General features: G+C 39.5%; 1 protein-coding gene across 1 annotated transcript in view; it reads left to right on the forward strand.

The window, feature by feature from the left end:
• The window catches only part of COL4A6 (collagen type IV alpha 6 chain), a 140681-nt gene that overhangs the window by 98400 nt on the left and 28198 nt on the right, over window positions 1–14083 (forward strand). The window contains exons 6-18 of the mRNA XM_026089504.1: window positions 3–71; window positions 1553–1588; window positions 2511–2573; window positions 3229–3264; window positions 3387–3428; window positions 4436–4528; window positions 5577–5630; window positions 7060–7119; window positions 8059–8103; window positions 9397–9450; window positions 10903–10972; window positions 11684–11794; window positions 12621–12770. Coding sequence (XP_025945289.1) covers window positions 3–71; window positions 1553–1588; window positions 2511–2573; window positions 3229–3264; window positions 3387–3428; window positions 4436–4528; window positions 5577–5630; window positions 7060–7119; window positions 8059–8103; window positions 9397–9450; window positions 10903–10972; window positions 11684–11794; window positions 12621–12770 — 883 coding nt within the window. The remainder of the gene's footprint in view (window positions 1–2; window positions 72–1552; window positions 1589–2510; window positions 2574–3228; window positions 3265–3386; window positions 3429–4435; window positions 4529–5576; window positions 5631–7059; window positions 7120–8058; window positions 8104–9396; window positions 9451–10902; window positions 10973–11683; window positions 11795–12620; window positions 12771–14083) is intronic.

Consider the following 14083-nt stretch of genomic DNA (forward strand, 5'->3'; position numbering starts at 1 on the left):
AGGGTCGTCCAGGTCCCAAAGGTCTTAAAGGAGAACCTTTTTTTGCCCAAAGCAGCCTTAAAGGAATGAAGGTAAGACTTGTCATGACATAGGGGAAAATACCTCACAAGAAAACACTTTAGTCCTGCAGTGTGGAAGTTGCAGGGCTGATGCTGCAGGTCAGGTTGCTCAGGTGTGGATAGCCCGGCTATGTCTGAATGCAGAGCTGTGAAAAAGGCTATAACTTCATTAACGACAGCACAAAATACTTTCAGAACTTGGAATTGCTTAGTTCTTGCAGCACCAACACATCTTGTTCATCCCGTAGTGGGATGCAAGTATGCATGGGACATAGCTCATCACGTTGCTGTTTAGCATATAGTTGCTAGTCCTTCATCTGTCCCTGGAGAAGCAGCACCATTCCCTTGTCAGTGTCACACAGTGGATGTAAGGAATTTCTTGCAAGCTTGTCCTGTCTTGTGTGAAGTAGCGTACGTGTTTCTAGAGGCAGATGTAGCAAAGGAGGGGCCTTCAGGTACACTCAGAGCTTTCCTGTAGCTGGCATCCTGACACATGCTAAGCCTGTTGAAATAACAGCCCAGTAAACTCTCAAGTGCTTGCTAAGATTTCTGCTACTGTGAGATCCCAGATGCCTCCTGGTGGTTTTTGTACTGGGATGTACTAGTAAATAATCAGTTATATTCTAGATTTAAACATCATATCCCACCCTTAGTGTTCCATCATTTACTACGGTGAAGTCAAGATTTTACTCTCTTTGTTTAATAAGGAACTTACACTGAAATTTCTGTATCATGTCTGTAATTTTATTTCCTATACAGATGATACAAACTATGGAAAGATGGTCTCAGTTTACTGTTCAGAACAATGATTGTGTTCTTGAATATTCTGATGTAAAAGATTTAGTTCCTTATTGCTTGCAGTAAACATTCAACAACTTATAATGGTTTTGATTTTTGCAAGAAGTACTAGATTTGGGATAAAATTATAAAGGATTCAGTACCTCTTGTGGTGTATTTGGCAGCCTCATGCTTTATTAAATGTTGAGAATTTTAAGATTTTTTTCTGTGCTTTAAGTCCCCACACACTGAGTTTTTGGTCAAAATTATGAACTTTCTTAAAAGTCTACCCACATTATATACATTCATGTAAGTTAGTAAAAGTTAAATAGATCTTTATTTATTGACTTAGGTATTTATGGAAAATACAGATCATCTGAAATGATAATGATGTGTTTTCACTTGTTTTACAATGTTTTTGTCATGAAAGTTTTTACAGTGTGTTTTACAGTGTCTTTGCAATGAATGTAATTTTTTGTCATGCCACAAAAGTTTCTCTTGTTACCCATAAATAATATGGTTGTCATTTCTCCAGAGTTTTAGAATCTCTCTATTGCCCATTTTAAATATGGAAGGACAGGTGTCAAAATATTTCCCCCTGTACACTTGATCTAATATTAACAAAGAGCAAGTTGTTTTATTTATAAAAATCTTAATGTCATTTATATTTTGTTACAATAATGTGTATTTTTCACCAAGGTATTTGTGATTTTTAGGGAGAAAATGGTCTTCCTGGGTTGGATGGAATTTCTGTAAGTTATTTAATTGGGAGAATAATGATTTTAAGGAATATTACATTAAGTAGGTAATTTTTCTGGTCACTTGAATTGTGTAAATTATTTGCTTGTATTGATTCTCAAGGACACCTTTCAATTTAGAAGGTCATTTATTTACACATATGATACCACTAGCGTGAGTAAATCCAAGTTTTCCAGCAGTATGAGTGGATCTAAATTATGGTAGAGGAAATTTGCTAGTACCTATTCTCTTTTCCCTTTTAAAATCAATCTCCCTTCTACCATTGATCTCTGTAACTTTGTCTTTCAAAATAAATCCAATAATATCAAATAGATTACTATAGAATTTCAATTGGCATACATAATCAGGGGGTATTATTTATGTTTTCTGAAACTCAATTTCTCTTTGTCTGGGATTTGATGAGGTGAGCCCTGCACATTCTGTAGTTCTGTGTTCTTTGCAATTGCTTTCCAGTCATTGAGGCATTTGAAGGGACGTTGTCAGCTGGAATTTTGTCCCTGACAAATTTATATTATGCAAAAAAATCTTTACAAAAATATAAACTAGAGAAAATCTCTTAGCCTTGTTGTTGTGTTACCTCCAACGATTTTTGGAAGGAAGAGTCTAGTATACTGATTCAGTGGCTTTCTAAGTATTGAGTCTCTTAAGATGCTCAGTACCTTCACAACTCCTTTTGAAGCCAGTGGGTAGAAAAGTACTCAACAGCTTGTCCCAGATACTTGCTACCTCACGTGAACCTCTCAAGTGAACAAAATTGATTTTGATTTGGTATACTTGACATGAAAAAATTTGGGGGGGATTCTTGAATATTGAATTTAACTGAGATTAGGAACCAGTGGAGTGCAGATGAGAACACTGACTACTGACTGAGAAAATGTGACAAAAAAGGTTGAAATATAAAACTTCTTCTTACAGGGCCCAAAAGGTTTTCCAGGTCCAGCAGGTTCTGTAGGCCCTATAGGTTTGCCAGGTTTGCAGGTAAGAGACTGTTGCACTTGTTGATAAAACAGTTCAAAATGTTGGTGATTTTCCATCCTTGCCTATATTTATGTCACGACAAGGAGCAAAAGTGTGTGTGCGTCTAAAAAGTTTGTGCACAGTTGACTTCAAATGTAGAATACTTGAACTCAGAATTTTGAGCTGGTCACAAGAGTGAAAGTCCCTTTCCGGAGTGGTGGTCAGAGCAGCAGTTATGAATGAGAACTGCAGCAAGGCCCTAACATGCCATCCCAGAAACACTTGGCTTCACTATTCTGAGCACTTCCTAGTCTCAGGACTAAAGGGGATATGCTGACCTCTGCATGTTTGAAGCCTTTGTCATCATGAAACTTGCTGACGAGTTGCTTTTTCAGGATACTAGAAGAGAGTTTCCACTGGGCAGAGGTAAAAAAGACCTACTTTGAAATGTTTGTTGCATTTAAATTGAGGTTTGCTTTTAATTAACCTCAGTGCCAAAGGGGCATGCTGTCTATCATAGTTGTGAAGACTTAAAGATACACTTAAAGTGTATCACTTGCTTTGCTTTGGGGACAGGAGATGAGAGTTCAGCTATCGTTGCAGATCCAAACATTGCTCCTATAGTGCATCCTACTTAAATCAAAAGAAATAAAATCTTGATCTTGTTCACACTTAGGGTCCAGTGGGTCCCCCTGGACCACCAGGTCCAAAAGTAAGTACCTACTTTTTCTTTTGCCTTTCCACACCTGATTTTTTTTTCTGTCAGGGTTGTGGCCCTAGATGATAGTAGTGCTGTTGTTGTGGTTGTTTGTTCATCACTGTTTTTTCCCCTAGGGTAACATGGGATTAGGCTTTCAAGGAGAGAAAGGAGAAAAGGTAGGTGAAACCTGTTCTGTTATAGAAATGGTGTGAAATAATACTCCGCAGTTCTACATATGTATTCTAGATAGTGTTCCATCATAGCTAGACCCCCCTGGAAGATGGCCTAATTCTAGCATTTTCTTCTTCTTTTCTGCTTTTGGACTGAATGACAGTCCAAATACTGAAGATTTTTGCTGGTTCCTTATCTGTTGTTATACAAAGAAAGGGATGGGAGTTTTTCCTGGATGAAGGGGGAAAAAAAATCTCACTACAGCTTAGTGTTCTCATGTCTGTCCAGATGTAAGGTCCTTTGACTTCTTTTAGATCTCTGTCTTTCAGTTTCTTTTGCCCCTTACCTCTTGTATTACATTTTTCTACTGACTTACTCTGTTTGGCTTTCAGAATACTCTTTGGGTCAACTGACATGCAATTTTATAGTCTCACTGTCCTAAACAGGTGTCCTGCAGTCTGTGTGAGGATTTACACTGGCATAGTGGGACTTCTCGGAGTTCTCAGTTTGGAGCTTGAATCTGCTGCTATTAAAATCAATTCTCAGCATTCTACACATTCCATTTGTAATGAAGGAGAGGAACTTGCTATAAGCCAGGACATTTTCCTGCCTCTTTTGAGACATCATCTAGCATTAATTATTTCTTGATATTTTATGTCAATTATGTTCATATCTTTCTAGCTGTCTCTTGCCTCAAACTTTTGCCACAAAGTTTTTTCTGGAGTTTTCTTTGTTTTCAGAGTTTTTCTGTTGATTCAAAAACTGACCCTTTTTTTTCTTCTATGTTTTATCTCCACAACTCCTCTTAAACAGGTTTAATGCATTTTGTTCATCTTAATTTTCAGTCTGAGCCTTTTGATTTTCATGGCCAAATTCCTATGCCAGCCTTCAGACACACAGATGTAACATATGCAGGGTATAATTAGAGTGGCAATTTTCTGAATCAGAAGCAACTTTCATAGGAAAGCAAACATGGTCTGTCTATGTTAAGAGCTTCTTCTTTTGCTTGCAGGGTGATGTAGGACTGCCTGGCCCTCCAGGTCCCCCACCATCCACTGGAATACTCGAATTCATGGGATTCCCAAAAGGGAAGCAAGGAGAAAAGGTCTGTAAATTCAGTTTACAAACTCTCCCCCTCCCCTTGCTACAAAGGCTGAATGAAGTTGCTGAGCAGTGAGAACTGTTATATTCCCAAATCATAGTCATTTTCTGCACTAGCTTAAATGGCCAGACAGCTTTTGAATAAAAATATTCTTAGCTCAGATTGGTGTAGAGCACTCTTGGAAGGAGGAATCTTAAAGCCATTTAAATATTTTAATCTTTACTCGTAAAAATGAATGAGCTGTAGTTCGTTTTATGTTTAACCTGTGAACTGTGAAACTGTGTGAATCCAAGCAGAAAACCTAATCCTTTTGGAAAAATAAATAAGAAAAAGCAAAGCTTCAGCTCTTTTGTTCTTGCTGTGATACATACTACTCAGAAATAATCAGATTTGTCTCCTTTATTGTGTTGTCCAGGCTTTTGTGGAGATACATATTTAGCTTATCAGTATTTCTGTAAAAACTGTATGGATCTTGATTCTCTACACACCTGAAATTTAGACTTACTGAATTAATCTGGGACCTAGACAGGCTAGTTTGAGAGCTGAGTCCGAGCTTGCCTAGACCCCTACATTAGTCATGACAGACACTGTCATACTTGGTGGAGTTATATTAGTGTGAGCTTAGACTCAAACTTTAGCGCCTTTCCTTTTGGCTTGCTCTTGACCATGTAAGCAGGATTGTGAATACATGATGTTATCTCATCATGTTTTATTTTTCTGCTTTCCATGAAGTGCTGTGCACGTTCAGATTCCCTAGGTGAGGATGTGAAATGCTTCTGATTTGCCTTCTAGCAATGGGGGACAGTTGAACAACAGTTCCCACCTAGCAGTCTGTGAAGCCATGGGACGTGGCCACAAACAATCTGTTGCACGCACTAGCTTTGTGCTGAGACACTATATCTGGCATGTGACAAGACACAAATCAAGTATATGTGTTGCTGAATAAATCACAGGACCTTGCTTTAGGAGTCAGGATCATGATGGGTGTTTGGGGCAAATGTTGCTTTTATGGGTACAGTGATTTATTGTGTTTACCTCTTCCCCTTGGCAGGGTGAGCCAGGCCCTCAAGGATTCCCTGGAGAAGAAGGTTTGCCTGGCCTGCCGGTGAGGATGGAGGAGAGTTTTTAATATTTGCCTAGTAAAGACTAGATGCTTTGACAGCTTTTGGATAGTTCACAGAATGTTTACAGGAACTTTTAGGCACCAAAGTACTTTTAAAATCTGATACAAAAATCTCCAGGATTTCTCCCTGAGTATATAATTTGTTGTCCTTTGTCCTGGAGACACAAAGAAGGTACTGCTGTCCTGCAGCAATTGTTACAAAGCAAGAGTCATTTCAGTACATTTAATCTGCAGTTTGCAGAGAAAACCTGCAATTAGACATAACCTTTACATAGCCGCTTGATGGCAGTGTTCCTTGATTTCCCATAGTGAGCTTCATATATTTAAAAAATCCTATTTTTTCCCCTAAGTATGTTGAAACATACTACTACTTATTTTCTTTGAAGTTGTAATGCACATGCATATCTGTCTCTCTGTCTTCTACACACAATTTTAAATATACACACAATTTTAAAATGGACTGGTTAACATTAGTACTCATAGACTCAGGAATGTGTAGCATCTTCCCTGTATGCATTAAGAATAACAGCAGTTTGAATAACAGCAGTTTATCTCTGGATTCCAGGGAGCTATTTCCCAGCTTATAACCTTTGTAAACACAGGTTCTTTAAATGAGTTTATGGAGTAAATATTTTGTGGAACTTTTGACCAATAAGATAAATTGTTTACTGATTTCTTCAATATACAGATGTGCTCAGTAGAATGGCGTGCAAGAAAAACCTGTATGTGAAGCATAGTTTGTTTATTAGTCTTTCTGGGCATATTCCATTATGCGCATGTTTAGCTTTATGCATCACAAGAGGCCCATTGAGGCTGGTGGGTTTGAACATATGTGTGAACTTAACCACAAGCATTAGATATTTCAAGATTGAAGCCTGAAAATTGCTTAACTGCTGTATCTCTCACTGAAATTAAAGCCTGGTGTTCTATCTCTGGATTTGATACTTCTTGCTGACTGGGAAAATCACCAAACATTTCCAAATGTAGAGTGTGAAAATGTTGTTTTCATGTCATTCTTAGGCTTTGGAAATGAAAAGGGGTGCTTTGAGCCCTGCATTGAGCTGCTGCTGTTAAGAGATAAGATTTGAAATCACTTTTAAATGGGGAATGTGATACAGAGTGGCAGTGGCAGGACTTTGCTATTTATAGCAGGGAGTCACTTGCATTGTACTGTGCTCTAAATGATGGGAGTTATGGGGAATGGGGAAGACAATGTACTACATATACTAACAGCTCTCTTTGAGATAGATTTTCTCTCTGGGGAGAAAGAGGTCCAGTGGAATCGGTCAGTTCCCTTATGTCTCTACTGTGCTGTTTACACTAACACGTGTGTTTGTGCTCATCCTGTCTTAGGGCTGTACTGTTCAGTTCCAGACTGATCATGGATTTAATGTTGATTTTTTTTCCTCAGGGTTTTGGAGATGTTGGAGAAAAAGGAGAAAAGGGTGTCCCTGGCTTGCCAGGTGGCAGGGTAGGTATCTTTACAAAGTCCTTAAATCCATGTTCTCAAAATAGTTGCATGAAGTGGAATTTTCATCAATGGAAGCCTTCCCAAGGCATGTAGGTACACCAGCCATAGGATTTGGCCCCATAGTAGCTGGTGCCACACAGCAACAGAACCGACAGATCGTTCTTACCTCAGTAAAAGGCTCAGACTAAAGGTGAGATGAAAGATGAATACAGACAAGTCAGTCCAAGAAAATCATACAGAAATAATTAGTAGAGTCTTGATACTGCAGGGCTTGTATTTTTCCAGGTTTTTTGAAGGCTTCACAGAAAAGAAAGTTTGTAGGCAATCCAAATAAAGATAGTAGGAGGGCTTTTCAGGAGCTTTTAGGGAGCTCTTACCCACTGCCAGAACCGGCCAGAAGAAAACACGGGTAGGTATTTGGAAAAGAAACAAGCAAGCTGGCAATATGGACCAACTGGACAGTGAGGGTGGGAGTTAACAGCATGCTCAATCACGCACCGATCATGGAGAGATTCTTCAGACCACCATGACTCTGCAGAGACCTGATGCTCATATACAACAGGGAGACCAAGGCATTCTGTTTTGCATATGCACAGCAAATTGTCAAGATAGAAAGTATTTGTCTGCTCTTTAGTTTCGTGGCTTTACAGTTACAAACTACCTACCTAACTTTCCGGTAAGATAACACACCAAGACTTACTTAACTTGAAATGCTTGATTAGCCAGACTATGACTAAAGAAGATATGAGGTGTTTTATCAGTTACTCTGCTGAATTCTTTCAATGATGATTGCTAGTATTTGTATGATATATAAAATCAGCGGTAGCTTCTCCTTTTGAAAGTTCTACCTTTTCACTCTTTGGAGCCTGATAAAATAAGAACAGACTGAGATGGAGCCTCTGAAAGTTAAGTAATAAAAAATATTTTTTTCTATTTTAGGGACTGTTGGGAATGGATGGATCTGATGGGATTCCAGGGAGAAAGGTAAAATGCTCTTTTAATTATGACTGTACTACTAACAATTACAGAAGCCATCTAACTACTTAAGATCTACTGACTTATTTACCTAGTGATTCCAAGTTCTCCTCTGGTGGACGAATACATCTGCCCTGTAAAACTAGTGAAAGCTAGCTAGAAAGTGCATAAAATTCTAGTTCCCTTTAACTCTGAGTTTTTCCAGTTATCCCTACATGCTCAGAGGACCACATCTGCAGATGGGAAATTGTACATTCCCTCGTGGAACAATCAGCTTTCTCACTTTTCCCCTTTTGGGGCTGCCTTTATGTAGTGCACCAAGTGGTAAAAGCCAGGTGATCAAGTGGCTGAACACTTGTTAAAACACTTTCACTTGCAGATGCAGCAGTGCAAGTTGTTCAGAAAAACAGCCTTCAGCCCCATAATTTTTATTTGCCTTTCCATAATGCTGACAGCCTGGAATTCAGTTGCTTTCTCATATAACTTGTTTTATGATGGGTGTCTTTTTCACAATACACTGTAGGTGATCATATCATCAATATACTCTAATTCATATCTGTATGTTAAAATTATATGATAAAAATGAGTCATTTATGTCAAGTTTCTGAACAATACTATGTATAGGCTGTATTAGGGCCTACAGCTATCCAAGAATTCAGAATCACAAGGTTTAAAATTAAGGCTTCCTGCTCCAAAGCTCTTGGAATATCTTGTTTTGTCTGCAGTGACAGTGGCTCTTACAGTCCGTACAATCGGTTCAATGTATTGCTCAATAGAGAGCAACAGATCAGTTCTGTGTGGATTTCCAGTCACACACTCAGAAGGGCTTTTTGGTGGCCCTGGGAATGCTACTGAGAAAATGAGTAGCTGGAGAGATGGATCTCACAGCATCATTTTGAATGTTTGGGTGCCAGTGTTTTGTTGGAGGGGGAACAGAATGGAGGGGAAAGTTTGAGGGACAAGGAAAATGACACACTAAATTCCTCACTCCTCAAACATCTGTGGTTCTGAGAGCTCCAAGGTGCCCTCCTGAAGTGTGTGCCCTTATGCCTGCTCACAAGTTCTCACTATCTTTACAGCACAAGGAGGCCTAAAGGACCTCAGGTATTTTGCAGACTAAAAGAGTACTGACAAATTTATGCCGTAAGTTTTCTCTTTCTTTATTTCTTCGGCAGATGTTTCATAGGACAATGGATTGGGTCTGGAATTCAAGTCCAGGCACTGCAGATGTCTCAGCTAACAAATAACACCACTGTCCTATTGTTTCACTGTGTAACAATGCTCCCACATGTGACTTTGCAGGGTCATCCCGGTATTCCAGGCTACCCTGGACATGATGGAGTGGAAGGCACGAAGGTAACTTCTCATATGGAAATACTAAAGCACTGCTTTTTAAATGACATTTGCATATAAGTGTCATTGCTCCAATCAAATCTCTTTTTTTAACCTCTGTATCATAGTAATTTTTGGTGCGTTTTGCTTCCTCATTTGCTGTATTGGTAGGGATGAACATGAATGGTTGCTGAATTGTGAACACTCAGATATTTTAATATCTTTGCAACATTCAGTCATGTAACTTCATGACTTATAATTGTATATGTAGTCTCTCCTGTCTCCTTTATCCTTACTCCAATGCCGTATTTCCTGGAGAGGTAAGGCAGTATTAGATGGAACTACGTGGATGTGGAAGAGATTTGCTGAGGCTACCTGAAGTCTTGGATCACAGCTTTACAAGTATTAACAAGTCTGAAAAGAATGGGTCCAACTCATCCCCATATTCCTCATACTAGAGATATGCAAGAACAAGTCCAACCCATTCCCATATTCCTCATACTGGAGATGTGCAAGAATGGGTCCAACCCATCCCCATATTCCTCATTCTGAAGATATGCAATGCACAACAGCCGTTTTTGGATATCTCGCAACTTGGACTTCCAGGTACCTGGAAATTGAGTGATCTTTGGCCAAAATGGTAGGGTAGTATTTCTCTGTGAAAAGCACTTGTAATCTGCCACCAAGACCAGTATATGGTTGGCAGGCATGAGAAATGCAAGTGCTGACAGGCACTTTTGTGCAGAACACGTGGAAAAAGTAGTCCTGGTTTATGCACAAAGCAGTATTACTGGAAGAAGCAATAAAGTGATCACTCCCTCAGCAGACTGCATGGTCTTTATAATATAAATCTGATGGGGATTTTGACAAAAGTCAGATTCTGCCATTCCTCTGTCAAAGGATTTGATTCTGTGTTAGAGTGAGAGGCAGGAACGATACTGCAGTTTGTCACAACTCACTTTTTACACTTGAATGAGTTTATGGAGGAATCCAGCAATTCCCTGAAATCTCCTGTTATTCAGGGCTCAAAGGCATTAGATAACTGCAGTGATGAGTGCTTCAAAAATGTGTGTATTTGTAGCAGCTCTTTCACTTTTACCACAAGATAAACAAAAATGATCTACCTGATGTGGGTCAATATGCTGATATGATAATTGGTCTCCAGTAATCATGGTATGCACGTGTCCATGCTTCCTGTGGAGGTAACAGGATGCATTCAGAGGATAGATAATAGCAAATACTATGTTCATCAGCCATTAGTTTCATCCCACAGGAAGAGTTGATAGTCATGACTGCAGATGATTGTGAATAGCCAAAGAACAAAGTGAATTCTTCACCAAGACAAGGAATGATGCTTATGTCGGTGAATGATGACAGACGTTGCTACCACAACACAGCTGCTTTCATGACAAGCAGTCGTCCCCCTCCCCGCCATCTTTAAGATCTATTGGTCTGTGAATCTGTTTTCTTCTACAGGGTGAATTAGGTGACATCGGTCCCCCAGGCCCTCCTATCGTTATTGACAGGGAAGGTGTAGTCATTTCAGGTATTCATTTTCATTTTGTTTTGGAACTATTTTTAAAGCACTTTTTCTCATCCAAGTTTTCTTATTACTGTATTTTACCACTTTTCCACACCGTGAATTGGATCTAACCCGTCCCTTGTTATACTTCTTTTCAGTTCTGTATTGTTAGCATACAGATACATTTGGTCCGACGTATTTAACTTCAGAGTTTGCAATAAACCTTTCATTTGCAGTTTGCAGAATATGTTTCCAGGCRGAATGACATGTTTAATGCCTGGGGGGCTGACTGTAGGCTATCTGTGTGTCTTACTTCTCTGTACTAAGAAAAAAAGGCTTCCTTTTGTCTCTTGGAGATGGGTACTCTGAATGTCATTCTGTTAATATTTGTTATTCAATGTGGTAATAATGTTGTTGAGAAAAGGAGCTTAATTAATGCTACAACTGAATCAGGCCTGGATGGGAACAGCCTCTGAAGCTATAAAAATGAGGAGACAAATTATATGTCCTCTCCTCTTCTTCCTTCTTCACATGCAGTCAAGTTTGAAACAATGTCTAACAGGTCAGGAGGAAGTTTTCCCGTCATTATTACCTTGGACGAACAGGCTTACTGCTAGTGGATTTGCAGCCTTTGCTGTCACTGAGACCAGTGGCCGCTGAGATGGTTGACTGAACTGTCTGTCAGCAGAACTTGTCATGTGTTTTTTCCCTTGTTCACCTGTATTTGACCAATAGGTGCCCCAGGTGATCCTGGGACCCCAGGAATTCCTGGCCCTCCAGGAGATGAAGGAATCAATGGTTTACCAGGTCTTCCAGGAGCTCCAGGGTTTCCAGGCCTGGAACAAGGTAAAGCATCTGCTAACAGTGTCCTTAGCAGGCTGTTTTCTGTGTGTTTGTTGCTGATAAAAGTTCAGGAAGCAGCCTTGATGTGTTGAAGGTTTCTCTTTATTGGAACTAGTGTCTCTCTTCTTCAGATAGCTGATTTGCAGTCTGTGTGTGAGATACGGGGCAGGGATGACATGCAGGGAAATCAAGTTTGTAAGCTTGGATGGGAGCAGGATTAGTCCCACAATGATTACAGCCCATCTCAAGACTTCAGGTGTGAAAATTTGGTCCAGCAGTATATACAGAAGGTTGTTTATTTGTTTGATTTCTATTTTGGATGAGTTGATTGACAGAACCTTTTCTAGAAATGGAACATTTTAAGTAATAGTAATTAGTTTTGATTTTTTTGAATGACTTCTTACACTGGCAGCATAGAACTAACATATTGGGTAGATAAAACAAATTGGGTAGGTGGGACCCATTTGTCCCATCAGAGGTCTCACTTGAAAGGTTCTGTTTCACTTGAATGTCATCTGTGAAGTCCTGGCCTGCAATGATCCAGAGACTAGGAATTACTAGGGAAATTGATTTGCTCAGAGGCAATCTGTAAACAGAAAAACTCATCAGGTTTTAAATGCTGCCCTGTGAAGTTTTTGGAAGACTGAGGGAGTGTGTAAGTGGGAGCGAGTTGGTGGCTCTGATTAATAAGTTCTCCTTTGTATGTGATTATAAATTGTCCTGTGTTAACATGGTTGCAGTTCAGGTCACAATGATAATTTTCATAATGTTAAAAATACCTGAAAGTACTTGCTGCTGGAGAGCTGCTCATTGTGTCCATGTTGTCTAGATGCAATGGGCCCTGGAGGGTCTCCAGGTATTCCAGGTGTTAAGGGTGAAATAGGAGATCCTGGAAGAGCGACGATTGGATTACCAGGCACTCCCGGCAGAGTTGGTTTACCAGGCCTACCAGGAGCACCAGGATTGCCTGGTTCATCACGTATGTATATTTTTGTATATATTTTTATATGGGTTTCAGAGTAAAACAAAACAAATAATCATTTATATATTTATTTCTTTGCCAGTGAGGATTATTCATCTGTGTATCTTAAAGGCTTAACTGATACCCCATTGTGATTGTGAGTAACTCAAAGTCTTAAACATATATATCAGCAGATATACTCTGAAGTAAGAAAATAGAACTAACCCTTTTAAAAATGGTGACCTGAGTCACTGAGGCACAAGGTCATATAGACACAATTTGTGGCACAGAGGACTTTGAAGTTCTAGGCTAGTCTCCTAAAGACTGGACTAATACTGAAGATCAAACCTGGTATTTCATAGATTAATATGTACTAGTGGCCTGCATCTCCCAAATGAAGTACCAGCTCTGTCTGCTCAGTTTGGATTATTTTATTTATTAACAAGCAGTCTTCTGAGTGGATGGTCTGTAGGAAGGATGTAAGCATGAAAACATAGTTATTTGATTTCTCCCAGTGAATGCTGGGTTGCCATGCAGCAAATGGAATTTAATAAACTAACCCAACGCTAGCATCCTCAGATGTCTCCTGTTATACTGTACAGCCTTCCATCATTATCTGTATTTGTGCCGTTTTAATAGGATAAAACGGAGTCAACTCAGATGTTCACTCCTAGCAAATATGTTTCAGTTGGGGGAAAAAAAGGTTATATAATAAAGCATTGCAGAGTGATGGGAGGAAAGCTGAATGGAGCTTGCCATGGTACTGGTGTAGATAAAAAAGAGACCATGACCTTATGAGTGCCTAGGGTAAATGTCTGACCTTAGGAGAACCAATATCAGTAGTATTTTGGGTACCAGGAGTCAGACAAGATGTTCGATGAGGCTGTTTTTAGACCTAAGGAAATCTGGGTTATTTTTACACATCCATTTGTATGGAGAACCTGATTGGCTTCACTATACATTGTTTTGTTTTCCTCAGAAAATGAATAATAAATGAAAAGGGGTTGATTTTGCACAAACCCTGGGTTTTAATGTTCTGCCATGAACTGAGTTCATCCTGTCTTATTCTTGAGAGTCAAACTTTCAAAAACAGGTCACACTCCAGTCATGGAGCCAATGAACATGGACTGATTAAATGATTTTCCATGGAGAAGAAAGTGTTACTTTATCAAGAACTGTTTGCCAGTCAAATCCTGCTTATTCTTCTGTGGAGTCCTTATGGGTCTTGCAGCTGTTTTTAGCTGATGGCTGCAGTTTTTTTCTGTGGAACATCAGATACCTGCTGGTCAACACTCCGTGTTACTGCTGTCACTGGGGAAGGGCTTTCAGCC

Source organism: Apteryx rowi, unplaced genomic scaffold (genome assembly GCF_003343035.1).
Source record: "Apteryx rowi isolate R43461 unplaced genomic scaffold, aptRow1 scaffold_82, whole genome shotgun sequence".
Taxonomy (NCBI): Eukaryota; Metazoa; Chordata; class Aves; order Apterygiformes; family Apterygidae; genus Apteryx; species Apteryx rowi.